The 26822-nt window shown below is 34.6% G+C and overlaps 5 protein-coding genes across 14 annotated transcripts; 3 read left to right on the top strand and 2 right to left on the bottom strand.

Moving 5' to 3' along the window:
• Nucleotides 1–5603: 5603 nt before the first annotated feature.
• LOC112516024 (probable inactive ATP-dependent zinc metalloprotease FTSHI 3, chloroplastic) lies at nucleotides 5604–9508 on the bottom strand. Of its 7 annotated transcripts, none has more exons than XM_025123044.1 (6): nucleotides 9364–9508; nucleotides 8434–8589; nucleotides 7750–8298; nucleotides 7044–7367; nucleotides 6502–6802; nucleotides 5604–5982 (listed from the first exon to the last, which is right to left on the bottom strand). In XM_025123044.1, exons 2-6 carry the CDS (start codon nucleotides 8572–8574, stop codon nucleotides 5819–5821), a joined length of 1479 nt encoding a protein of 492 aa, XP_024978812.1. In that variant the 5' UTR covers nucleotides 8575–8589; nucleotides 9364–9508; the 3' UTR covers nucleotides 5604–5818. The 7 variants fall into 7 exon arrangements, with proteins under 7 accessions (XP_024978812.1, XP_024978808.1, XP_024978810.1 ...); XM_025123040.1 differs by having other exon boundaries at nucleotides 7750–8372; nucleotides 8453–8589; XM_025123042.1 differs by having other exon boundaries at nucleotides 7750–8372; nucleotides 8453–8581.
• Nucleotides 9509–11550: 2042 nt separating this feature from the next.
• Nucleotides 11551–12145, bottom strand: LOC112515060 (stress-induced protein KIN2-like). The gene is made up of 3 exons (XM_025121678.1): nucleotides 12089–12145; nucleotides 11730–11798; nucleotides 11551–11625 (listed from the first exon to the last, which is right to left on the bottom strand). Exons 1-3 carry the CDS (start codon nucleotides 12143–12145, stop codon nucleotides 11551–11553), a joined length of 201 nt encoding a protein of 66 aa, XP_024977446.1.
• A 1472-nt stretch (nucleotides 12146–13617) lies between these two features.
• Nucleotides 13618–18824, top strand: LOC112515057 (probable inactive ATP-dependent zinc metalloprotease FTSHI 3, chloroplastic). Of its 4 annotated transcripts, XM_025121671.1 has the most exons (8): nucleotides 13618–14021; nucleotides 14143–14235; nucleotides 14353–14401; nucleotides 14965–15388; nucleotides 15500–15608; nucleotides 16350–16673; nucleotides 17708–18011; nucleotides 18608–18824. In XM_025121671.1, the coding sequence occupies exons 1-8, from the start codon at nucleotides 13839–13841 to the stop codon at nucleotides 18745–18747; spliced, it is 1626 nt and encodes a 541-aa protein (XP_024977439.1). In that variant the 5' UTR covers nucleotides 13618–13838; the 3' UTR covers nucleotides 18748–18824. The 4 variants fall into 4 exon arrangements, with proteins under 4 accessions (XP_024977439.1, XP_024977440.1, XP_024977438.1 ...); XM_025121672.1 differs by having other exon boundaries at nucleotides 13618–13909; nucleotides 14965–15608; XM_025121670.1 differs by having other exon boundaries at nucleotides 14965–15608.
• Nucleotides 18825–20314: 1490 nt separating this feature from the next.
• Nucleotides 20315–20985, top strand: LOC112516046 (stress-induced protein KIN2-like). Its single transcript, XM_025123086.1, has 3 exons — nucleotides 20315–20371; nucleotides 20762–20830; nucleotides 20911–20985. The coding sequence occupies exons 1-3, from the start codon at nucleotides 20315–20317 to the stop codon at nucleotides 20983–20985; spliced, it is 201 nt and encodes a 66-aa protein (XP_024978854.1).
• A 3175-nt stretch (nucleotides 20986–24160) lies between these two features.
• Nucleotides 24161–26176, top strand: LOC112515076 (pentatricopeptide repeat-containing protein At3g02490, mitochondrial-like). Its single transcript, XM_025121715.1, has one exon. The coding sequence runs from the start codon at nucleotides 24218–24220 to the stop codon at nucleotides 26171–26173; it is 1956 nt and encodes a 651-aa protein (XP_024977483.1). The 5' UTR covers nucleotides 24161–24217; the 3' UTR covers nucleotides 26174–26176.
• Nucleotides 26177–26822: the final 646 nt, after the last annotated feature.

Below are 26822 nucleotides of genomic sequence, written 5' to 3'. Positions count from 1 at the left end.
AAATAAATTAAAGAAATTACATAAAATATAAAAACTTTTAAATAGTTGATTGGATATTAACATTGATATATTTTTTTTCAAAATTTTATTATATTTTCAAATTTATATTTTATTCAAAAATAAAATCATTATTGATTTCTTAAAAACAAATAAAATCGTATTATAACATCTACAAAGACACATAATAAATAGAACATGAAAATCAAGATTTGTCTCGCTGCATTGCACGAGTACCCTTCTAGTATATAAAAATGCATTTAACCGCTTCTTTTGATTGGTGGAGTCGTATGTGTTGCATGCTAGGCATGACGTGCATATGACTGTATATTCAAGAAAGTCAAACAATATATATATATATATATATATATATATATATTTTATTCAAGAGATAACTGATTAGTTTATGATAACTGCAAGATCCAATCTCAATCACAAATCAATAAATAAATTAGGAAACTAATATTTTTGATAATTTGACTTAAAATTACATTTTGAGTATTTTAAATTTTTTATTTCTCCTCTCTCTAATTCCTACCTCCGACAAACACCATGTGATACCCAAAATACACCAAGATACACAATGCGATACCTAAAAAACATACAATATGGTATCCAAAACACACCAAGTAAATTTTAAGACCATTGTGATACCAACTGTGGTACCACTATCGCAGATGGGTGTTTAGTGGTTAATCATCGAGTCTTGGCCAGACAAGATGACCGGAAGAGGTCACCAGAATGGTGGTGGGTGTCGGAGAAGACCACCAAATTTGGTCCCTGTGTGTCCGTGTGTGTATATATATACATATATTAAAATAATTAAACTAATTAAAGTAAATTAGAATATTAAGTTAAAATTAGTAAAATTATTAATTTCTTAATTTAACTTTTAATTTATGGTTAAGATTGAATCTTACGGTACCACAAACTAATCAGTTCTTCCTTTAATGAACCTATATATATATATGGGTCCATTCAAGGGAGAATTGATTAGTTCGTGGTAACTATGAGATTCAATCTCAACCACAAATCAACGGATAAATTAGAAAATTAATAATTATGGTAGTCTAAGTTAAAATTATAATTAGAAGGTTTTTTTATGTATTTTTAAAAAACTCCTCTCTCCTCTCTCATCTCTCCAACCTCCAATCTCCGGCCTCCAGTGAACATTAATCCGGCAGGTACCAAGTAATCACAAAGATACACAATGTGATACCCATTGTGATATACTGTGATACCAATTCAAACCTTAAAAACAAAGATACACAATGTGATACTCATTGTAATACACAATGTGATACTGATTTCACCGGAGGCGGAAGATTGAAAGTCGGAGAGATGAGAGAGGAGAGAGGACAGAGAAGTTTTTTAAAAATACATAATATACACTATAATTATAATTTTAACTCAAACTGACATAATTATTAATTTCATGAATATATATATATATATATATATATATATATATATATATATATATATATATATATATATATATATATAAAATGCAACAGAAGGGAAAGTGGGGCCAGGGCCATGATGGAATGATGTGTAGATGAGTGGGACTACCCCAAAACACAGACAAAATTGGGTGTCTTGATATGGTTACAAAAACCCATGATAATATATATTACTTACAACTTCACCTACTTACTCACATGTTTTATTCATTCCTATTATCTTGCCTTTTTTAATCTCATAATTATATCTATAAACTCTAAGTATTATCAATTGTCTTTAATATGTACTAAGTCATAATATTTAATTAACTAGAAAATCATTTAAAAACTGATATGATTCGTTAATTACTTTAAGTGGCATGGTCTACAGAGTTTGTTTAACAAGTCAGTGTAGAATAGTTACAAATAAAATTCGATTATATTTTGAATTGGTTAATACTGGTTTTGGATGAAATTGATCATGTCACCAAAATCGTTATCGACTATTTAGCTTCATGAAATTGTTGGTTCCTTAGAAATTTACATCTCGTTCTGGAAAAAAAACCCATATAGTTTTGAAACGGGATCGAATGGTGATTAAGATTTCTAACATTTGTTTGAAGTAAGAGAAATTCAAGTAAGAAATGTAGGTGTTTGTTTTACGTGGAACAGTGTTTGTACGGACAAACGTGGTTGTCATTTCGAAGTCGGAATGCTCGATCTTCCCAAATCGATGATTACAGTTACGCTGTAAATGTCTACATTGTCAGTACTATAAGTCTATAACAAGGTATTCACAAAAGTTTGACAAAATTCGAATCATTCATTCCGTGAACCAAACAAAACCAAGGAATTTGATCTAAACAAGTTAACCATCAATGTCGTGCAAGTTAACCATCAATGTCATTGCTCATTTTTGTGAAAGAACTCAAATTCACAGGGGTTTGATGTGTTAATGTTATGACCACACGGTTTTACATCAATAACTAACAACTTAGACATTCTTTCATAAATATCAAATACTGTACGTCTAAAAAAAGCAGTTATTTAGTATAAAACAACAACATGATGATAGAGTTTGGAAGCAATAAAACTGTAGATGTTTTTGGCATATTTTTTGATACACACATGTTACAAAAGATGAGGCCTTGAGGCTTTTCTATATGGGTGTAAGTGATGGGGGATCCACTAAGAATACCTTCTTTCTTTTACTGCAAAAGAGAGTGCATAAGTAGTTAACAACATGGATCCATCCCTACTCAAAAGAGACATATCTATGCTTCCATATTATCCAAATGTTTATCTGGGTAAGCTTTTATCAAGTCACTCTATCTCACCGGATGAATATGGCAAGAACCAAGAATTCTTACCCGATAAGAGCGAGAAAAGGACCAAGAGTCTTACACGGTAAGTGAGGGTGACGACTCTTACCATGGTAAGCGCTTATCAGGTAAATTGTTGCATACAATGTCGTTTTGGTGGACTAAAATCTTACCCGGTAAGTAAATAATAGTGTTAAATTTTACAGGTGAGTACTTACCGGGTAAGTGTTTGGTAAACGGACCCCTTAAAATAAAGGATTTATACAACAAATTGCTGGTTTTAATGCAACAAAATACCTTTTCACTTGTTCCAACTACTTATATAGGATTTAACTTTGGAGGGACTCTTAGGGGCCATTTACCAAACACTTACCCGGTAAGTGCTTACCGGTAAAATTTAACTCTATCATTTACTTATCGGGTAAGATTTTAGTCCACCAAAACATCGTATGCAACAAATTACCTGGTAAGCGCTTACAGTGGTAAGAGTCATCGCCCTCACTTACTGGGTAAGACTCTTGGTTCTTGTCTCATTCTTACTGGATAAGATTCTTGGTCCTTATCATATTCATCCGGTGAGGTAATGTGACTTGGTAAACACTTATCCGGATAAGCGTTTAGTAAACGGCTCCTTAGTCAAAATTTTAACACCATTGGTTAGAGAAAAGCTTCTTAAAATCCAATTGGCAGAATTAGAAGTAGGCATCAAAATATCTAAAGAAAGAGTACATTACAGATTTGGTCCCTATAGTATGGTGAAATGTTAACTAACTATATTTAAACTTCATTTATTATGCTTTTGAGTCCTGATGGTTTGCATTTTATTACGGTCTATATCCCTCGTACTAACTCCGTTAAAAAGATTATGTTAACTTAGGGGTATTTTAGTCTTTTTACTATTGTTTTATCGTTTAATATCACAAATTATATTGTACTATATATATATATATATATATTTATATATATATGATATAAATCAGCCACTTGGTCCAATTAAACGCCCCCGAAGTTAATGCCAGATAAAAAGGATTAAATAAAGGAGAGACTTACGGTACCTACACATGGTTATATATGTATATATCTTAAAAGAAATTATACTAATTAAATGTTATGATAACATATACACAAATGAAAACACATTATTAGTTAATGTAACATTATGGATTTCGAATATAGAAGATGATTGAAACTTATGTATGACGTAGAGTCCTTGTGTTAGTGTTGTCATTTTTTGAACGTACAATGAAAGCTTTCTTTGTCCACTCTTTTATTCATCTTCTAGATAATGCATGTTGAAACCGCTTTATCTTGTTATGATCATGCGATATAAACTTTGTTGTTTTTTTTTTTAAATTGATGTGTATATTCATCAAATATTTGCAAATAAAAAAATGACTACACAATCAAAAAAATGTAAAGTTTTGAATATTTAAGTACTTGGCTAACCGGTTGAAGCATTAATCGGTTAGATTAAGATATCCATGTCAACAAATAATACTGAGTTTGATACCACATCACTTGCCACATCAGCATGGTAACCGGTTACTTAGAGGTGGTTTGGTGTTGGTGATGAGTGATGGGTGGTGCGGATGCGGGTGAGGGTGAGGGTGGGACCACCTGTAACTGACAAGAAGACGAGTCAGATGTGACAGCGAGATGAGGACCAGACCACATAACACTTTTTTCAACTTCACACAGGACCCACCTACCAAAATCATAAACCACGTGTTTTTTCTTCTGTATAGTTGGTTCAGTTTACACGTTACTCGGACAAATCATACATTTACTTGAACTGATACTTGTACTCTTTTAAGGTAGCATATTTTTTTTTGAAAGACCAATTCTATTCATATCTCTGCTATCTGATTGAGGATAGTGTATGAAATATGAATGGTATGTGAACGTAGGAGAATTTATGGGGTGTTTGGTTAAAGGTAGTAAGCAGTCGTTAATATGAAAATGAAAATAAAAGAAACCATTTGGTTTTATATAATATAATGGATCCATTCTCCCATAAGCCTAAATTTTCATTCCAGATTAAACTGCGTGGAATGAAAATTCATTTCATACCCCGCTTAAAATTTACATAAAATAAGTTCAAATAGCAACATCCTTCTAAAAAATTTAGATCAATATTTTCCTGGACCGCTTTAAAATTTGTACAGTTTTAGTTTAAAAAAATGTATCTTGTTTATTTTTAAATGAAAAAAATGGGCAACCATCAAGAAAAAACACAACATTCGATTCAGTATCCAGTTAATAAACGTTATTCACATTGTACTATTTTTCCGTCATGATCAAGATTCAAGATATGAAGCAAAGGAAAGAGATATGAAGCAAACAACAAGCAAATCTTGTTAGAGACAGAAACATCTAATTACGTATATCATATGTGATAAGAGCGTTGGATCCAAAATGGAAAAACTTTGAAAGGGTGGGCAAAAAGCTGGCATCAACCCATGAAATTAAAGAATCAAAACTAGTAGATTTAAAGGAATGGTTACATTTGATTTGATTTTTAGTTATAGATTATTACAAAATTGTTTCTTGGTTCTGTTCAGTTTGATCTGGTTCAATGCAATAATCTGTACAAATTTACAAACCAGTTTTTATATGTTGTTTCGTATATGCAATGTTGTTTTATATATGAAACGTTCAAGATTGTTTTTTTATTCCACATATAGAACAGTTATGGACGTTTCACATAAGAAACAACATTCTATAAACACCGGATTTTCACATTTGTTGTTTCATATGTAAAACAACACATGAAAACTGGTTTATAAGCTTATAAACAATTATGCCATAATTATAAAGTAAACTACACTAAACTGGTTTAAAATTAAACAATTAGGATATTTGTTATAAAGATTGACCCTGTTGATAATCTCACATTGTTCTAATACATTTCCACCCCAAATGAGTTTGAATCTGTTAAACTTTTTATGACCTCAAACCGAAACCGAATAATGGCCTAAAGCGGCAGTTTGACTCCGTTAGAACCCTTTCGTAGGAACAATTGACGGCAAAAAGAAAAAATTGTATGGTTTTTGTTGCTCAAAAGTCGAATCTCGACTGTGCAAGTAGTCTGGATGAGATCAAATTGATTTCCTGAGCTTCTTGTTCATTAAAGTCGTAATATTGCTGCTGCCTATTTTCAAACGATTGTTTCGCTCTTTCTACCGCTTCCATTACATCATTTCTCGACACACATACTCCACCTGTGTTGTCAAAGAGAGAGGTGAGATATAATGAATTATTATCCCATCTTATCTTTGTAAGAATATATGGAACTCCATAATATTACTCTCCAAAAGAGCGTTAGGGAGATAATGAACGGTTCCAACGTATACTGATTAGAAATGGTTCAAGAATAGTTGACATGGGATTCCAACACGGCCCCTCGAATTGGGCTAGACGGGCATAGACTGTATGGAGTGTCGAGTCCCTAGGTAGACCCTGCTCTGATACCATGTGAGAATATGTGAAACCTCATTAGATTACTCTCCAAAAGAGCGCTTGAGGAGAGAAGAAATGTTCCACCATATATTGAAAAGATGGTTCAGGTCTAGTCGATGTGGAACTCTAACATATGCCCCCTCCAACTAAGGCTAGATGAGCACACGTTGTCTTTAGAGTGGCAGACTTTGTCTCTGATACTATGTTAAATATGTGAAGCATCATTATATTACTATCCAAAAATGTTGATGACCACGTTGTTAATTCGTGTTATGTTTTACCTCTACGTGCAGCAAGAAGAGCGGCTTCATTCGCAATGTTTGCAAGGTCAGCACCCACTAAACCTGGCGTCATTGATGCAACCAGATCGAAGATCACATCTCTATCATCCTCGAGTGGAACCCCTCGGAAATGTATGGCCAAGATTTTCTTTCTTCCATCCTCATCGGGTTCCCTCACAAAAACTTTTCTTGAAAACCGGCCAGCACGAAGCAGAGCTGAATCCAACATTTCAGGTCTGTTGGTCGCGGCGATTACCACCACCTTTTTATCTGATTCAAATCCGTCCATTTCCGTCAACAACTGTCAACACCAAAAGGATCATCAATACAGATCAAGATTATAACTTTATTTTTTAACAGTGGTTGTCCAAACCAGCTTGGCCCCACCTCAACTAATCCCATGGACCCCTGAAGTTAACAGCCAGAAAAACCCTCCGGTGGATTTGACCCAATAATTACCAGGGAACAAACCTAAGGTTTTACCAGTTAGCTACCCTGTTTTCAATATTATAAGTTAAAACAAGTGAAAACTGAAAATGTACTTGGTTTAACGTTTGGTCACCCTCGGTGTTGAAGCCTCTACCACGCTTCAGCCCAACAGCATCAAGTTCATCGATGAAAATGATGGATGGTGCACATTTTTTAGCCTCCTTAAAAAGATCCCTGATGCGACTAGCTCCTCTTCCAACAAACATCTCGACAAATTCACTTGCACAGGTGATGAAAAATGGGACTCCAGCCCGTTCAGCCACCGCACGGGCTAGTAACGTCTTGCCTGTTCCAGGTGGACCGACCAGAAGGATACCTCTTGGTAATTTTGCTCCAAGATTCTCGTAGTTTGAGTCTCCTTGCAAGCATGAAACAATCTACATGATATTTCGTGTGATTAGGAAGAAGAACAAATCCTTAATGAGCCCAGCAAAAGTGAAACAGAGTCATGATCAAAACAATCAAGAACCATTTTCTGAACTAAATTGCGCTGTGTTTCACATTTAGTTGTCAAGGGGGAGGTTCATATGAGAACCGTAAATATTTTGAGAACATGAGAACCAACTATTCATGTTTTATTCATGATCAATGTCGTAATAGATATTCATGATTCATGATGAAAATGCACGATGAAAATGGATATACTATTCAGGGTTATTTATCATGAATAATATATGAAATAGTTGGTTCCTAGGTTCTCAAAATGTTAATGGTTCTCGTTCAAACTTTCCTCATGGTTGTCAAAAAGAGAGAAGTTACCTCCATTAGTTCTGCCTTAGCGGTATCGATACCTTCAATATCATCAAAAGTTACTGTGTCGTTTTTACTAGGCTTTCTTGCTATGGTGCCACCACCGCCTAGCCCATTAGCGACTAGAAAGAGCATAGCCCACGAAGGTGCCTGACTTAATAAAGTTGAAAAAACCCGCCTCCCAGTTGAAGCCAAAAATGGTTCAGGGTCTAATCCATATGTCGTTCCCTTTTCCTTCATCAGATCAAGAAGCTCCCTGTAATCATCATCAATGTATCTTGTAGAAAACTGCCACCCACGATTAGGAACTTGGTTAACAATGAGTTCCTTCTTCTTTTCATCATTATCAATCCTTGATCGGTGTGATTCAGGCAAGACGTCATGTTTTTTTGACAATTTTGTAAGCAGAGTTGCCAACATTTCTTGGAATTTAAACATACCATTTTTTCCTTTCTTTAAGACTTCTGAACTTTCAAAACCTCGTGGCTTACTGTTGTACATTATACGACGTGAGTTTTCCTTGAATTGAACCCTTGTCACACTTCCATCTTGAAGGCCCTTCAATAAGTCCGAATACGGAACAACTTTACACTTTGACCCCTTCGATTTCAAGAACAGATACCACACACCCACTGCCACAGAGATTGAAGCAGGAACAATATTGATCTTCAAGAATGTTTTGAAATCATTCACCTTTGATTCAAGAGAATACCGTTTCCAAATGGATGAAAACCAAAGCTTTGGCCTAAATTTTCTCCATAATTTCCTTTTATGATCATCATCATTTTCTCCGGTTTGCAGATGGGTGTCTTTGTTTTCATTAGTGTCACCCATTCTCTATCTTTAGCACTAAAAAAGACCAATATCAGTGTTACAATCGATAATCGCAAACAGAACATAAATCACAAGAAACGGAAAGGAGAACACGGCCCGTATGTGGTTTAGCAGAAATGCTTACATACAAAAGATGCTGCTAGGCTTTTATTATATATGTGCTTCTTGAATTTTGATACAAAATACAATCATTAAGGGGAAAATGCAGCATTTCTAAAGAACAAAAGTCATACAGAAAGAAGAGATTGGTCATCAACTACCAACACCGAATTGGACTCACGAAGTTGAGGGTCAACTGCAACTAACCATCAGTTTATGCACTTCAATTGCACATAATCAAATATTAATTGGAAAATCCTGCAGCCATTGCTACTGTTAAATGATAAACACTATACCAGATTAAACAAAAATCGAACAAGAAGCATACTCCTGTACCTCAGTTCTGCAATTAGAATCCGCTTCACAAAAAATTGTTCCAAATTAAGAATCCATTTCAGTATAGAATGATATCATTTCCTAAAATCATCCATTCACAATAACATATGTCTATTGTTATTCGATAAATTTATGCTCAAATTTAGTACCAAAATCGTGAAATGATAAGCAGGAGATTGGTATCTGAGAACCAAAACTAGGGTTTCTTCAATAAATTTATGCTCAAATTACACATAATTATGTGCTAATACGCTCAAAATCAATATATAGAAACCAATAATACGCATAAACACACAAAATTAGACGCATAGATGCAAGATTGGAAATAATAACGCTACAAGGATAGTAACACACCTCCGAGCTCAGCTATGGCTCCGGGAATGGCCAGCTAAACAACACCGATAACCGATTAGTAACAGTTTGATGGGGTTTTCCCTTCCAAAAGCTATAATTAGATTAAGGATTTGTGGGAAGAGGATAAGCAGTCTTGAATCTCTGGAAACTGGTTGGGTTGGGTTGGGTTTCTTTCGACACCGGTTAATCGATAAGCATCAAACTTAGATATGGGATTGAAATTGAAGAATTTGGGAATCTTAAGGGTTGGGTTTGGAAATTTTTATAGTTTGCATTTCTATTTTTTTATCAGGCCAACTTGTGCGCACATCGACTGATCTTTGGGATCCTGACGAAACATGATTAGTAACGATGACATGTGAAGAGGATTCCCAAAGATCCAAATCTTATTGTCAATTAATCATTTTAGTATTTTTTATTAAGTGTTTATCGACAAAAGTCACTGTCTTTACTTACCTTATCGACTAACATCCTCAGTCATCAAAATGAATTAATGACAATTGCATTTTCCCTCACTTACCGTGTAAGTTTATGGGTTTTTGTCATGTTCACCTAGTAAAGTAAGTGACACACAATAAACACTAAGTAATTGGTAACCACTCGGTAAACAACTCATAATTTTTTTCTCTATGGTTGGCTTCTTTTGTTTCCGCCGATAATCATACACATTCTCATTCCATCTTAAAATCAAACCTACATCCATAATTAATTTTCTAGTGCAAATTGAACGTCACCTACTTTATTTATCTACCGAATAAAGTGTGTGTATACATATTGGATATTCAAGCGAGAATACATTCGTTTTACGAAAACAAGAGAACACCCTTATCACATGTGACAATACATATGGACTGATGGTGTGTGAGCGACCTCATGCTTATAATTTAGTATTACATGTGTATCAACATGTGATTGATTATAGTTAAAAAAAAAGGTTTATAATTCAAATACATAACAAGCGTCGTGGGGTGATGTAGAAACAAAAAAACGAGTATGGTGTATCTGCTTAAGGCAATATTGGAAATTCTTGGAACATATATTAATAAGTGGATGTTTGGATATTTGTTTTGATATTGATTATTTGATCATTACGATTTAAAGTAAAATAAAAACTTTCTAATGTTTAGATAAATATATTTTGGTTTGGTATAAATTATCTGCTTGTTTAAGAATTAAATATTATGTTTCTACCCACCACAACAAAAATTATTACACGAGTTAAAATTAAAGTTACTTATTTTTTGCTTTCGTTCATGCTCCAACAACACATGCAATGTTGACATACGCTACTTGCAATAGCTACGTCTCCTCGTGAATACATAAGACATCATCGATCATGCTTCACATTTATAATGTTATCCTTCAAGTCAAGATGTTTTGTGTCGTTTAGAAAACTTCTCATGCTCGTTCCAAGCTAAACCCTGTTTCATCAGAAGTGTCAGATCCATGGATTTGTCGTTCTAACCAACATCTTCAAACCTTACGTAATTAAAATCTTTAGGAGTCACGTGATTATTGGTAAAAATGGTATAGTTTTCTACAAACATTCATGGAATACCCACGTGGATCAAAGTAAAACTCAGAAATTTGGGGATCAGGAAGAATCTTGCAAATACCATAAACTTGGGGCATCTCAGTTCCAACGTTTTCGATCTAATACCAGAAAACATTGTTAAATACGTTTTGATTAGAGTGTAGGCTAGAAAGATAGAGTTGTGTATTGGCTTAGTTGACGCATGACAAACATGTCATTTTTCGTTCTTGTTAGCATCGCCTCCCAAATCAAGTGTTATATGAAACTTATGTTATGCATAAGCTCGACCCAGATCAGATTCGCGAAACTTTTTGATGGACCAACTAATGAACCCTTGCGAGTCACATGTCTCTTCTCACCAGATTCAAACAACCACGCACATTTTTCATTCTAATGGTAACATCTTATCTGTTAGCAACATTGACGGTAACTGCAAACCAATATGCATACATACACATACATTAAAACAAAAGGTATCGTGTGCGTACAAAAAAGAGGAGAATGGGTTGTTTTATTAGAACAAACGTTCAAAAAATCCAATACATTGGAATTCTACTTCGTTTCCTTCGAATAATGATGATAGAATTATAAAAGGTTGGGAAAATAAAAAAAAGGTCCGAATAAAAAAGAATGCTCAAGTGATCCATGGAGGTTCATTTCTTCATCCCAGTTGCATCCTTCACTGCCTCGGCTGCATCTTGTGCTTTTGCTTGCAGTTGCTGTCCGGCCTGTAATTTTTTTAATCATTAAATAATTCAATAATTATAATAGTATAAGAGCATTTAGTAATCTCAATTAATTTATGAGTCGTTGAATGAAAGTTAAAGTCAACCTGTTGCATTGACTCTTTGGCAGACTGGGCAGCATTGCTAGCTTGGTCCATCAATTGGTTGCTTTTTTCCTATTTCAACGAAATCCAATCAAATATTATGTTATCGAAAACGATTACAAATAGCTATTGTACAAATTCAACCCCGAAATCAAATCTTTACGAAGGTTTGAAAAGTTTCGGCTATCTGCCATTGATATGCCCATGGTAATACAACGTTGGCATGCTTATATAATTAACGGTTTAAACATATTTTTCAATTATGTACAATAGATAGACAAATATATATAATCTAATGGATCGTAGAATGGAGATTTGATAATCCAACGCTGATAATGAATCAACATAGAAAAATCAGTAACCTCGGCTTGGCCTTTGGCCTGACCAGCTTGGTAATTGGCGCTCTGGGAGTTGTTCATCTTTCTGTTTTGAGAATGCTGTTTGTTTATATAAATACACTGGAAATCTTGAAGGCGAATGGATTGTGTTGATGAGAAACTGCAAAGGAGAGATGGAAATATATATGGTGTTTTGAGGACCAAAAATGGTAAGATATGTAATATTGATACCGAAAGAAGTTCCATAAGCTTCTCCCCATCACTCGCCTTCAATTAACATGTTTTTAGGCATTTGAACAGGGAGGTAACAGGCCCGCAACTTTGTTAGTTTCTATTTTTATCTACTCCAATTAACGAACGGTATTAATAAAATAAGTACCGTTGGTCAGATATCCATAGTAACCAGAATAAAAATCATGAACCATGATGTGCATAAACACATTGAATCTAATATTGGGTCATCATCAAATTCGCATAAAAACGTTATTAACCAACTCAATAAAAGTATAACTTATTAATCGATAAAAAGTTCAATTTAAAACCAACATTTTTTTAATTATTGAAAAAGCTTTCTTTTGGAGAAGGTGTCTTTTAGTAAGTCATAAACCACGTTACAAGTTAGGGATTGTTTGTTTACCTCTTAATAGTTTCATTAAAAAGCAACATCTGAATCGCTAAGAGCTCAATATTGTTCGGTAAAGAAAATCTGCCTCTTAATAATTCTAAACCCCTTTGAATGCTTTTGTATCTTGGGTTTCTTCTAAACTATTCAACGCCCTAATTTCCTTCTGAACAATTACCAAACAATTATATTTTATTTTGCATTACATGATAAGAGTCTCTTAATTATTTTGTACTAAACTATTTAACAACTGTCAAACAGTCCATAACTTTTAAATAAGTTCGAAATGTTTTTCATTCGTTTTCCCTTCAATTTTTCACTTTATAAATCATTTTTATAAATGTTTTTATAGTTAAGATTTTTGAGATTTAGTATTCGAAAACTTAAAAAGCATAAAAAAAAAACTTGAAGTATTTGGTAAAAAACTTGTAGAAATATTAAAAAACTTGATATATAATTTATAAAAACTTAATTTAAAAAAAAGTAGGCCCTATGTATAACCGGTGCTAGTCCGGGCCCGGAAATTTACTAAATATTCGTAACTAATTACGGATCGTTAGGCCGGTCCGTGTCCCAATCGGTCCTGGTTCGGCCAGGCCATACCCATTAGGCCATCTCTACGAAAAGGCATAACAATAACCAATAATTTTATCCGATAAATGAAAAAGAAGACTCTTATCTGATAAATGTTTTCGAACAATCCATTTTAATAACAAAAAATATTACCGTAATTAAAAATAATAACTTTTACTGATAAATACTTACACAACGAACACTTATCGAGTTAACATTTATCCAATAAACGTTGGATAAACCAACCCAAACCCACAAATGATTAGGTTAAAAAAATTCATTCATTTGTTCCCTCGGTTAATTTATTTGATTTCTTTTTAAATCCCTAAACCCACTCCCACCGCCTTACTGCAGCTGGCGGTTGCTTCCAGATACTTCGCCGGCTTCTTTCTCCGGTCGATATTTCTCGACCTCCATTGTGGAATCCGCCATCTCCCTCCGATGTGAACTAGGTGCCAATACTTCATTTCTCTGTTTGACTTGTTTATATTTTCTTCAAGATAATCGGACATTGACAAACCGTGAAGCGCACGCTACACCTTTTTTGCGGCCGTTAAACCCTTGATCACCGGAGAACCGATGGTTATGGCGAACTTACTATGGAAGTCTCCATCGCTGATCCTTCCCTCAGAACCTACAGAACGATCCAGGTTTCGATTTGGAAAGTCTTATTATACACCTCCATCTTCCTCCTTCACACTTTCTCCGTCTCGCCTTGTGCCTTATATGCATGCTGTTGAACCGATATCTGCACTTATTAAGGTTAACGTTTTTTGTAACTGATTTCATTCTTCTGTAGTAAATGATTTCAATCAGTAGTTATATTTTGAAGAATTCTCTGTTTCTGATTTATAGCGATTCCGTGTGTGTTTTGCTCCTTCAGGGAAATTCAGGTTTTGTTGGCAACATGAATAGGATTGATTGCTCTGGCTTCAATTCGTTTTTGTTTTGGGACGACGATCAGAACGACAATAAGGTTTGTGTTGTGGAGTTAAATTTCTTACTGTTCTTTCTGAAATACTTGCAACAATTTGATTCTGCTTTGTGGATTTATACCTATACATGATCAGTGATTCTGATTGTTATTATGAAGTTAAAATGTAATTGGAGGAAGGCGGATGCTGCAGCAGATACAGAAGAGGGTAAGCAAAATCTTCATATCAATTATTTCTTGAGGAATCTGTCTCCATAGTTCATAATGGCTGTTTCTTGCTGCTTCACACCTTTAATCTGGCATCTATGTGATTGATTTATCGTAAATCAATGTTATCACTTGGGAACTTTCTTTAATCACACCATTTGATGTTGTTTCACATGTGAAACGACATGCATGTGAATATGCAAGTTTATAGAGTATTATTTTATATGTGAAACGTTAAGACTGTTTATCCACGATTCATTTCAAGCAGACTGCATACTTTCCTAAAGGGTGCTTATCTGTTTCTTAATTGTGGATGGCTCTTAAAACACGCATATCATACTTCTTATCACCTTCGCCTTCCAGAAAACATGAGACAGTTAACTTAAAATTGTTGAATGATATATTGTTTAGCTTAAAAATTGAAAATTTTGCTACTTTGGTGATTCTGGTACTAAAATTGAAGCATTTCTTGTTCATAGTGCAACATTCTTGTTGATCATTTATACTTGTTTTGCAACTAAAGTTTGGGACTTTCTCTTGCTTTCTCTTCGAGTTTTTTCACAGACACACAATCGAAAAGAACAAATATCCATAGAAGTAAAAGGAAAACTGGGAGTAAACTCCCCGCAAAGCTTTATGCAATTGTAGTTGGAGCTTCTTTTTGTGTCGTATTGGGGCTATGTTCTCGCAGGCTCCCGACGCCACATCCTTCACGCTGTGTGGATGTTCCATATTCTGATTTGGTTGGCGGCATACAAGAGGGGAGTGTAACAAGGGTTCAGTTTGTGGAGAATTCCCGTAAAATATACTTCAATACGAGAACGAAATCTATAGGAGATCAAACCGTTGAAGCTCCAAGAACTGTTTGGCTAGCAAGACGATTAGTTGGGCCTAGTAAAATATTTTTTCCCAAATGGCAGTATCATACAAGAAATGTCGAAGATGATAAATATGAGCTCCTTCGGTTGCTAAAAGAAAAGGGGATCATGTATGGATCAAAGCGTGCACTTCTTTCTGAACCAATGAGGAATTTCTTGTTTATTTTCTTTCAAGTTGCCCCTTTCTGGATCATGGTGTTGCTTACTTGTTATCAGCTCAGTGTTCAACATGATCTTGGGAAATTAACAAAGAGAAAGCCGAGTAAGAAGCAGTCGGTAACATTCGATGATGTAAAGGGCGTTGATGCTGCCAAAGCAGAACTTCTAGAGGTAATACATCTCCTTCTTGTAGGCCACATTATTTTTTGAGCTTATTGTCAGTAATAAGTTAGCTTTTTGAAAAGCTACTTCGATTACATTTCAATAAGCTTGGTGCTTTTTTTCCCACTTTTTTTTACCAACTATTCCCCTTGTATTTTTGCAATTAATTTTTCAACATGGCTCTTTAGGCCATTATATATTGTCATTTGCCTTATCAACTAGTTTTATTTCAAACACGAGTAGTTTAGGAGCTAACTTATCAGATAAGAACTAGCTTATTAGAGCATTTCCCACAGATTCTTCAAAATGGAGATTTTTGAGTTTTTAATCTACTTTTTTGCATCAATAGATCCTTCAAAGCTTTCTGATAAAAATTTCCAAATTTAGAGAACTCTTCAAAATTAAATGTTGGAGAGAGAGAGAGAGGGAATGGTTTTTTATTGCTCTTACAGATGAAGTTGAATGTACTATCATTTCATATCAAATTTATTGGAATATTAAATCTTTTAAATATTTTAATAATATAATTAAGTTGAAATCTCCCATATGGAGAAACCGTTTGAGATGAATAGATTCTTTGTGGCGGTTTTAAGTTTTTCCTTATCCATTTTGAAGAAATTATAGAGAATTGGAGACTTTCTTGGCCAACAACTAGCTTTTCAGCTGACAGCTATTGGTTGGTTTGCCGGACTTGGCCTTAGCATCGAACTGAACTTTGAGTTAATGAATTTTGCACTTTCACTTTTGTAGATTGTCTTGTGCATGAAAGGAGACAAAAGATACATGAAACTCGGGGCAAAACTACCGAGAGGTGTGTTATTATCAGGTCCTCCAGGAACAGGGAAAACATTGCTGGCCCGTGCTGTGGCCGGAGAAGCTGGGGTGTCGTTTTTCTCCATTTCCGCTAGTGAATTGGTGGAGGTTTTTGTCGGTAGAGGAGCTGCTCGTGTTAGAGATCTTTTTCGTGAGGCGAGGAAGAATTCACCATCTATCATCTTCATTGATGAGATAGATGCCGTTGGGGGCCAACGTGGGAGAACATTGAATTGTGAACGTGATCAGACGCTAAACCAAGTAACCATTACTTTCGTACTTTTAAAATTTTGGGTTCTTTAGATGAATAACCTTCTGAATGAATGACTATCTGACACATTTAAGAACGTCTATGCCTAACATTAGGGTGCGTTTGGTACACTAGACACGAAACAGTTTCACATTTGTCAGGCCTCTTATGTGGAACAGACATGAACACTCTATGTGGAATAGACAGGAACACTCTTTATGTATAACAAACAGAACAGATGTGTTCCACCCCCACCCCATGGAACAAAGTGGAACAAGGTGTGTTCCACCCCCACCCCATGGAACAAAGTGGAACAAGGTGTGTTCCACCCCCACCCCATGGAACAAAGTGGAACAAGGTGTGTTCCACCCCCATCCCATGGAACAAAGTGGAACAAGGCGTGTTCCACCCCCACCCCCACCCCATGGAACAAAGTGGACATACCTATATTTTACCAATATAATCTCAAAATAAAACCTAATTATTTTGTAAAACATCAAATATGCCTCTTTCTCTTTATATTTTATTCATTCTTTAAATTTTGTTTATTGTATTTTATGTTAAAACGTCAAGTATGCCTTTGTCCTCAAAATGTTATTTTTATATTGGTTTCCATGTTTTGATTAATTTATGTAATTTATTAAACATTAGTAATAAAAAATTAATATAGAAAAGGTACAAAACAAAATTTAGAAATTACATGAACATTTTATTTTGGTGTCATTTTAATCGTCTTAATGAAACTTTTTATTGATATATTTTGTTATTAAAATTATTTTTATAAATATAATGAATTACATAAAATTAATCAAAATATATAAACAACTCATTAGGGTAATCAGTTAAATACTGAACAACGATTTAATCTTGTCCGGTCTTGATGCTAAACGCACCCTTAGGGACATATAAAAATACCTCAAAATTTTTCACAAGATCATGCATCTAAAAAAAGTTTGAGAAGGTTATTTTCCAAATAATTCTTTCATTTTTGAGGTCAAACTACTATACAATATATTTGACACGGATCCTTTTATATATGTGTTAGCTTTTGACAAATATGGATGGGTTCGAGAAAGAGGAAAGCGTGGTGGTTATCGCTGCTACGAACCGACCCGAAACGCTGGATTCAGCTCTGATGAGACCGGGCCGGTTCTCGAGGAAAGTTCGTGTGGATGAGCCAAATGAAAGTGGTCGGAAAGACATCTTTGAACTGTACTTGAGGGATGTCCCAATGGAGGACAATAATAAGGAAGCCGTTTGCAAGATTGTTGCATCGCTCACTCCAGGGTTCGTAGGGGCCGATCTCGAAAACATAGCCCGAGAGTCCGTTCTCCTTGCTGGTAGAAGAGGTTCAATCTAAACCCGTTAAATGACCTTATAACATGTTCTTTTTAAATTCATGACCTTCTGGCACTAGTTAATTTGAATGTTTCAAAACTTGTCGGAAGGTAATATACCGTGAAATTGACCAAAATAGTCGATCTTTTTAACCAAATTCACTTTTAGCCACTTTTGGCATGGAATTCCCAATTTTAGCCAAAGAAAGCGTTTGCGTAAAGCTTATTTTTTTGTGCAAATGGGGATCCTTACGCAGATTACACAAATTTGCGTAAAAGATTTCTTTTTCTTTTTTTTTAAATTATCTGAAAATAGGCTTTACCTTTGCCTAAACTAGGGTAAAAAGTGAATTTAATTAAAAAAAAAAAGGCTAAAAAGTGAATTTAGGCAGAGAGATTGACTATTTTGCTCAATTTACCTCATACATGTATATAAAGCAGTTTGTATTTGAAATAAATTCTCTCTCTCTCTCTCTATATATATATATAAAGCAGTTGACAGGAGGTTGTTTAGCTGAATAAACCCCCGATATAAACGATCCCAAATGATTTAGTTTCAACGCGTGATGTTCTTTTTAATAACGTACGTTATCATGGTATTTTTTTAGGTGGCGAATTTGTGACGGAAGACGATATACTTGAAGCTGTTAATAGAGCCAGAGGTGAAGTTCATGATTATGCTACACCATTTTCATTCCGACCAACACCTGAAGATCGTGTGCAGATGGGGTTTGGATTTTCGAATTGATGGAGTTGGATTTGTATTTATATATTAATATTTTTATTGTTTTTTTCTTTTTTGGATGTTTTAATTCGAATTATTATTCATTGTTTATTCAATATTTAAATTATTATATGATATTTTATTTAAAATGTAATACAAAATCATTACGGTTCTGTTATGTTATACTGATGCTTGAATCATATTAGTCTCGATGTCGTTATTGTCGTGTGGGTGCATGTGTTTTGGGAATTCGCACATCAACCAAGGCAAATTTCGCAAATTTGGTCATTTCAGCGTTAGAGCACGATCTGGTTTTGGAAAAAGCTGATGTACGGGTTATCGGTTTGAATCTTGCCAGAATTTTTTGTTGTTATCTTAAGGCTTCATAAGATTAATCCATGTATGTGCAAGCTGGTCTGGACCAGAGATATAAATGATGCGAGTCGAGCTCAGAGGTATAAATGATGCGAGTCGAGCTCAAGTACCGACATACTCGACTCGAACTCGATAGTAATTTATCAAGTTCGAACTTGACTCGAAAACTCGCAAGTAGTTAAAAACTAAACTCGACTCGTGCTCTATTGCAAATTTTTAAACTTGAACTCGTTTGAAGCTCGAACTCGAACCAAGTTCGAACCATTCTCACCGACTGAAATTTATATAAATTTTAGGACATTCTCTTAAAAATTATAAAACAAATTTTAAGATGTTCGGTTAAATTTTAGAAAACTAAAGGAATCCACCTCAAATTTTATCTTCAAAAAAACAAAATTACAAAGTGCATTTATGTCACTCTCTTTTTATAACACCTCTTCACCGTTCCTTTACTATTTCTCTTCCAATGTGGAACATATTCACCAACATTTTTATAGTTTTTTTTTTCTAATTATGATTTTAATTATAAAATAATTGATTAGTTTTTATAGTTAAAAAATGCATAATTTTGTTCAAATATCTAAAAATGTAAGACATTTTCATTATATTATATTTTACAAATTATATTATAAAATTGATTAAGCTAATTATATATATATATATATATATATATATATATATATATATAATCGAGTATCTCACGAGCTTTTCGAGTCGAGTATTGGATAGCTCGACTCGTTAATATTTCGAGTCAAGCTCGAACCTATTTGAGTCGAGTATTGACTGAGTCGATCTCGAATAGCTCACGAGCTGTCTTGTATCGTTTATACAGCTAGTATGAATATCCACAATTATTAAAAAATTGCCAATTTTACCTCCCAAACCAAGTTTGGACACATGTCCATAGTTTTCCAACTATTCTCATTTCATAAATATCGTCCACTAATTCAAATATATATAAATAGAAATAACATAACTGTCTATCGTGTTCCCTTACTGTTCAAATGCCTAAAAACATGCAAAGTGAAGGCGAGGGTGATAACGAGAAGTTTATGGAACTTCTTTCGGTATCAATATTAGACATATTGCCATTTTTTCCGTCTTCAAAATACCATATATAATTCCTATCTCTCCTTACCTTCTCATCAGTACCATCATTTGATCTTTGAGATTTCCAGTGTAATTATATAAACAAATACCAACCTCAGAAAGAAAAATGAACAACACACAGAGCGCCAATTTCCAAGCTGGTCAGGCTAAAGGCCAAGCAGAGGTAACTAATCTCCCTAGGTTGATTCAGCACCAACATCAGATAAAACAAAGATTTATCGAATGTTCATTCAACGGTTCATATATATGATTATGTGATCGTGTTTAACGATTATAATATTATACTCGAATCTTCGCGTAAACGATCTGATAAATATGTGTTCTATTAAGCATCTCCGTTTAAAATCCCATGTTTGAATTAAGCATCTCTGTTTAAATCTCATGTTTGATCCTTGCTCGGTAAATTACTGTTGGTATGCTAACGACAGATAGCGAAGCTTTTCAAACCTTCAAAAAGATTCGATATTTGCAATTAAATCTTTGTACAGTAATGACTTATAATCTTTTTTACAAATATAATATCTGATTGTATGTTGTTAAAATACGTGATTAGGAAAAAGGAAGCCAGTTGATGGACCAAGCTAGCAATGCTGCCCAGTCTGCTAAGGATTCAATGCAACAGGTTCACCTTTAATTTTTATTTAACGACCCAAAAATTGTTTTATTTGCTATTGAATTAATTAATGATCGAAAAAACTGTAGGCTGGTCAGCAACTACAAGCAAAAGCACAAGATGCGGCACAGGCAGTGAAGGATGCAACTGGGATGAACAAATGAACCACGATGGATCTCTTCGCCATTATATTTCATTAGGACCCTTTTTATTTCCTCATTTTTATATTTTTATATCATTATCATCGAATGAAAAGAAAAAAAAATCCCAATGTATCGGATTTTTCTAATGTTTGTTCTAATAAAATAACTGGTTCTTTTTTTTTTTGGCTGTACCTAGTACAAGTGTTTTAGCGTATGTTTAAATATTCATTACCTATGCACGACTGGATGAAGGATCGTGTAAGAATAGAAATTAGAGTGAGAAGTGTAAGAAGGGATTTGGATCCTTGATCACTTTTAATTCCAAAACAAACCCATGAATTGCGTTTTAAAAGGGAATTAATCTAGTGTATCTCATTAATATTGATCTAGTGATTATCTTCAATTAGGATGATCCAAGGGTAGAGATCTATTCTCGCCCTTCTTACCATAACTTTCATTCTCATCGGAACACAACCTTGTACGACTGCCATCAACGTTACTTTCTGATAATTTGGCAGATGAGAATGAAGTATGTTTGTTACATCATTTCTTTATATATTTGAAGGGCAAATTAATTGTTCTTTAAATTATACATACGAATATAATATTTATTTTTTATTACGAAAAATATATATGATATGTAGTAATTGTTCTCGATAACATGTAAATTTTGATTACTTGTTATGGTCTGCAGTTGTTGTAACGGTGTAGAAAAGACGAGATGACTCATGATAGTTCGTGAGTTCCATCAAAAAGCTTGACGAGTTTAATCCAAGCTAAACTATCTATAACAAGACTCAGGTTCAACACGTTAAACCCATAAAGCTTTTCCGACCCAAAACGTAATTGTACTTTTTTGCCCCTTTTTACGAACATATTATTTATAGTTTTTCTAAAAACATTTATACTGAACTTTGTACGAACCTGTTAAACTCGTATTTCAAAGAGCTTATGGAATCCAAGGTTGTATGTGCAAAGCCAAGGTTTAAGTGTGTATCGACTTATGCAAATTTGGCTAAAATTTGAGAGCCAATTATGAATTTTTAAAGTCGTTATTATAACTTCAATAATCAAAATTATGCAAACGGAAATCATGCATAAAGCATCTCCAATACACTCGTTACATTAATTTTCATTATCCCGCTCTCTACATGTAAAGAGCTCCTTATAAAAAATTATATATTATTTTATTATTCACGTATGCATATTATGTAATATTTTATTTGATTTTATCCAAAAAAAATAAAATATTATTAATAGGACTGGAAATAAAAATCCAATAGAATGGAAATATAAATGAATAAATTGATGCTGTTTGGTTAAATCGGTATAATTAATGAAAAATCATTTTAAATAATATTTTTTAATACAAATATATTCCGTCTGACTTGAAAATACAGGAAAAAAAATTCATGCATCATCAAGAGATCGAGCGACAAACGGGAAAAAAGGACTGGGCAGAAATAAAATTTTCATTCTCGCAATTTTGTCGGGTATGAAAATTAATAGATTTGAGGTAATGGACTCGTTATATAATATCAAACTAAACCACGTATTTCATTATCATTCTCAAGAGGAACGGGTAGAAATAAAATTTTTATTTCCCCCAATTTTGTCGGGTACGGAAATTAATGGGTTTGGAGTGATGGACCCATTATATAATATCTAACTGAACCACGTTTTTCAACGGGGGCGAATCTAGTGCATGGTGGTACGGGTCCTAGGCCCCCAACAAACGCACCAATTTTAAAAAGAAAAGCTATAAAAAGATTTGTTTAGTAAAATTTTCTATTGTGCGACCAACAAGAACTAGGCAAGAGCCCCTAACAAGAACAAGACAAGACCCCCTACTTGATATCTTGATTGTTAATTGGTTCATTTGCAGTACACACTGATATTTTTGTTTAAAATATAAAATATAAAAAATATACATCTCGACGAATTAGTAAAAAATCAACTGAAATCGACCTGAATAAGTTATCTTTATTCGGTTAACCGAACCGTTTAAGCCGAAAAGGAAAACCCAAAACCGTTTTCATCCAGATGAATTATTTGGTTTTGAATTTTTTTTTTCTACACCCATAAGTGTGCCCCCAACTATAAAAATTTCTGAATCCATCACTGATTATCATTATCATTATCATTCCCAGGGCCGGCCCTGGCCACGTGCAGCCTATGCGGCCGCACAGGACATCAAAGCCTAAAGGGGCATCAAGTTGTCATTTATTACTAGTTTTGAGTTTAATAATTTGGGAATTGGACAACTGAGCTTTAACTATAAAAACAGACTCAAGGCATAGTAGTGATGAATATTGAATGCATATCGTAGGAAAAAGTTGGAAAGGTGGAAAAACATTTGTTTGGGAGAGTTTTTTCGCAGATGTAAGGAGCGTTTTTTTAGTTAGAAGGGACATGTTTGAAAAAAAAAAACTTGGCATTCTATATAAAGCTCCCCCTAGAAGCTTATTGGATAAGTCACTTTCTTACGAAACTATCATGCATAGTTGAGCGAATAAGTTGTTAGTTCCATTAAACTTATTAAGCTGCTAACAGATTAGCCCTTAGCCTTTAGTCGTTAGACCTGTAACTTTTGAGTTTTACTTTTTGCTTCCTATGACAGTAATTTGGATGTTAATTACTATTTTAGTTAAAAACTAATTATAGTTTTTCTTGTCTTTGAAGTCCCATATATTAAAATAAAGTTTCTGTTTTGCTAATTTCAATTTGGAAAAGGAAAAATTGGAAAAGAAGGAAGCATGATTTTAATCCAGAATTTATTCTCTTATATTTTGTATTCAAGGTTTTGGTTTTTGTGTCCCCCCTTTATTGTATTTTTTTTATTATAATTAATAAAAATCAACATGAGGATGAGATATTTAGCTTGAATAGTTTCTAAACTTTTTAAAAAATCGCATGTTTCGTTATTTCTTTGACTTAAAAAAAATAGACTTAGAAACATTTTTATTATTTTCACACAGAACATCAAAAATCTTAAAACCGACCTTGATCATTCCTTTCCGCTCAATATCCTCAACCAAACGCCTCCTTGTTTACCTACATTAGCTTAAATGCAGGGAGCAGAATTAACCTGAAATATAATAAACCGGGTCGGGTCGGGTCGGTTTTGGAGGAAGCATGCATAGAAGTAATCATGATCCATAGGACCTAAAAGCGTATCCGAGTCCGATTCACAAAACCCCTCTTTTCCATCAGCCGAAATCTCTGTTGTATCCTAAAACCCCAAAAACCAGCAATGAGAAATCAATGGCGTCTCCTCTTTCAACGATGCAAACCTGTTTCTGAGCTTCATTTCAAGGTACAATCATCAACTACCGTTCCTCTTTCTCATCATCGCACTTTCTATTCACGTATCCCTCAATCGGGTGCACCTCAAATTCGTTTCCAAAACCCTAGTTTCCCTCGGTTATTCACTTCGTCATCTGAACTCGCTGTTGAACAAAACAAAGTCTCGGATCAATCTGTTATTACATCAGCATTGATTGAACTGTATTCAGATCCAGTCAAAAGTAATGAAGATGTGATGCTCGAATTGAGGTCAAAAAAGGACCTAGCTAGTGATTATGTTAACGAACTTTTTAATAATCGCGGTTCTGAACCTGGAGCTGCTAAGATTTTTTTTGATTGGGTTATGTCTAAGGAAGGTGATAATTTGAGCTCCAATTCATGTAATCGGATGTTGGGGATGTTGGGGGCAAATGGGTTGGTGAAAGAGTTTTGGGATTTGGTTGAGATTATGAAGAAGAAAGGGTATGGAGTGAAGAAGGGTGCGTCTGTTAGAGCCATGTCAAAGTTTGAGGAGGAAGGCATGGAAGGTGATGTGCAGAAGTTGAAAGGTTTGTTTGCATTGGGGTCAGTGGATGATTCGGTCGAGAAAGCTAGCTCTAGAGTTTGTAAAGTTATTCGACAGGTACCGTGGGGGGATGATGTTGAAACAAAGTTGCAGGAGATGGGTGTTGTGTTCTCGGGTGATCTGGTTAAGGCGGTGCTGGAAAATCTTGGAACAGAACCTAATAAAGCAGTTATATTCTTTAGGTGGATTGAGGAGAGTGGCTTATATAAACATGATGAGAAGACTTATAATGCTATTGCAAGAGAGTTGGCTAGAGAAGATTATATGGACAAATTCTGGAGGTTGATTGATGAAATGAGGACTGCAGGGTATGACTTGGAGAAGGCTACTTATATTAGAGTTCTGAATCAATTTGTTAGGAAAAAAATGTTGAAAGATGCAGTTGATTTGTATGAGTTTGCTATGGGTGGAAATATTAAGCCCTCGGTGCAGGATTGCCCCTTCCTTTTGAGAAAAATAGTGACCAGTAATGAGTTAGATATGGATTTGTTTTCCAAAGTGTTAAGGATTTATAAGGAGAGTGGGAATACACTTACGAATACTGCATTGGATGCTGTTCTCAAATCTTTAATGAGTGTTGGTAGATACGGGGAGTGCAACAAGATCCTGCGAGCAATGGAGGAAGTTGGTTTTCTTATTGGTGAAAAGTTGCAAGGTAAAATTGCTTTTCAGCTCAGCAAGGACAGTAAAACAGAGGAAGCAAGTGAGTTTCTTGATTTGATGGAAGCATCCGGGACTGCTCCAAGTTACAAAACTTGGGGATCTCTGATTGAAGGATACTGTCTTTCTGGGCACCTGGATAAAGCTTGTGATTGTTTTCAAAAGATGATTGAAAAGGAAGGCTCCTCAGGTGCTGGCTATGCATTGGAAATGTTGATAAGTGCATTTTGCTCCAAGGAAAGAGCAGCCGAAGCTTACAAACTTCTGTCGGAGGTGGTCATTGGGAAAGGAGTTGAGCCTTGGCATACTACATACAAGTTGTTAATAAGCAAGCTATTGGATAATGGGTTATTTAAAGAAGCTACTAACCTTCTTCCTCCCATGAAAAATCATGGATACCCGCCTTTCTTGGATCCATTTGTTAAATCTGTTGCAAAAACTGGGACTACTGAGGATACTCTTATGTTCTTGAAAGCAATGACTGTGAAGAGGTCACCATCTACAGCCGTCTACATGCGTGTCTTTAAGGCATACTTCAAGGCTGGAAGGCACAGCCAAGCCCAAGATCTTCTTTCAAAATGCCCACGCTATATCCGAAGCCATGTAGAAGTTTTAAATCTCTTTAGTTCCATGAAATGTGTTAAAGAGAATGCTGCCTCCACCCCTGTGGCTGCATGATGATCAAGATATCTTGTTTATGGTTCCATTTTTTTGGTATTAGAAGTTTAAAGGTTTCTCCCTTAACTTGTTGATTGTTGGATACAATCCGCATAGCTTTTCTTTTTTGTTAAGGCAGCATCTAATTTCAATAATAGTTTCCTAAGCTCATTTATAGTTTGTATTATTTTCAAGTGATGTTAAACAAAGGTGCATGATGCTGCCTTGCTATGTTTCTACGATCAATCTTGCATGCAAACGACATAGATAGCACAATTTTATATATTTGATCATTCGTAATTGGCTATCGTGCATTCTCTTCCTAAGGTGTAAGTACTGCTACCATTGCCCCAAAGCCATACACTACTCTGTTAATAGCTGTTTTTAAAAAGTACTATCCAACATGATTATTAAGACATAAAGATACATATAGCTGAATGAATGTTGGAAAACCTAAATTCTTCTTTATTCTAATCAAGGTGATCCATAATTTTTACTGAGGCTATAGGCTTTCTTTACTCCTTATACTATATGTTATTGGTTGATATCGTTGCCCAAAAGTATGCATCATTTTTTGTAAATGAAGCACTTTTTAGGCAACTCTGGATCAAATATGTTCTTTATGCCAGTTCTTCGTCCTTCTTTCTTTCATGTCATTTTCTTTCTATCT

Source organism: Cynara cardunculus, assembly GCF_001531365.2.
Source record: "Cynara cardunculus var. scolymus isolate 2C chromosome LG 7, CcrdV1, whole genome shotgun sequence".
NCBI lineage: Eukaryota > Viridiplantae > Streptophyta > Magnoliopsida > Asterales > Asteraceae > Cynara > Cynara cardunculus.
The sequence above is the reverse complement of the archived record's forward strand: the minus strand, read 5'-3'. Positions and strand labels throughout refer to the sequence as shown.

Bases quoted from the DNA above. Each gene is read 5' to 3' on its own strand.
- LOC112515060 (XM_025121678.1), bottom strand. From the start codon at position 12,145: ATGAACAACTCCCAGAGCGCCAATTACCAAGCTGGTCAGGCCAAAGGC. The intron at 11,799-12,088 runs GTTACTGATTTT...TCGTTGAAATAG, and splicing joins AGGCCAAAGGCCAAGCCGAG to GAAAAAAGCAACCAATTGAT. The intron at 11,626-11,729 runs GTTGACTTTAAC...AAAAAATTACAG, and splicing joins CCAAAGAGTCAATGCAACAG to GCCGGACAGCAACTGCAAGC.
- LOC112515076 (XM_025121715.1), top strand. From the start codon at position 24,218: ATGAGAAATCAATGGCGTCTCCTCTTTCAACGATGCAAACCTGTTTCT.
- LOC112516046 (XM_025123086.1), top strand. From the start codon at position 20,315: ATGAACAACACACAGAGCGCCAATTTCCAAGCTGGTCAGGCTAAAGGC. The intron at 20,372-20,761 runs GTAACTAATCTC...ATACGTGATTAG, and splicing joins AGGCTAAAGGCCAAGCAGAG to GAAAAAGGAAGCCAGTTGAT. The intron at 20,831-20,910 runs GTTCACCTTTAA...AAAAAACTGTAG, and splicing joins CTAAGGATTCAATGCAACAG to GCTGGTCAGCAACTACAAGC.
- LOC112516024 (XM_025123037.1), bottom strand. From the start codon at position 8,574: ATGGGTGACACTAATGAAAACAAAGACACCCATCTGCAAACCGGAGAA. The intron at 7,368-7,749 runs GTAACTTCTCTC...AATATCATGTAG, and splicing joins CTAAGGCAGAACTAATGGAG to ATTGTTTCATGCTTGCAAGG. The intron at 6,803-7,043 runs GTACATTTTCAG...TGGTGTTGACAG, and splicing joins GTGACCAAACGTTAAACCAA to TTGTTGACGGAAATGGACGG.
- LOC112515057 (XM_025121670.1), top strand. From the start codon at position 13,839: ATGGTTATGGCGAACTTACTATGGAAGTCTCCATCGCTGATCCTTCCC. The intron at 16,674-17,707 runs GTAACCATTACT...TATATGTGTTAG, and splicing joins GTGATCAGACGCTAAACCAA to CTTTTGACAAATATGGATGG. The intron at 18,012-18,607 runs GTTCAATCTAAA...GTATTTTTTTAG, and splicing joins TCTCCTTGCTGGTAGAAGAG to GTGGCGAATTTGTGACGGAA.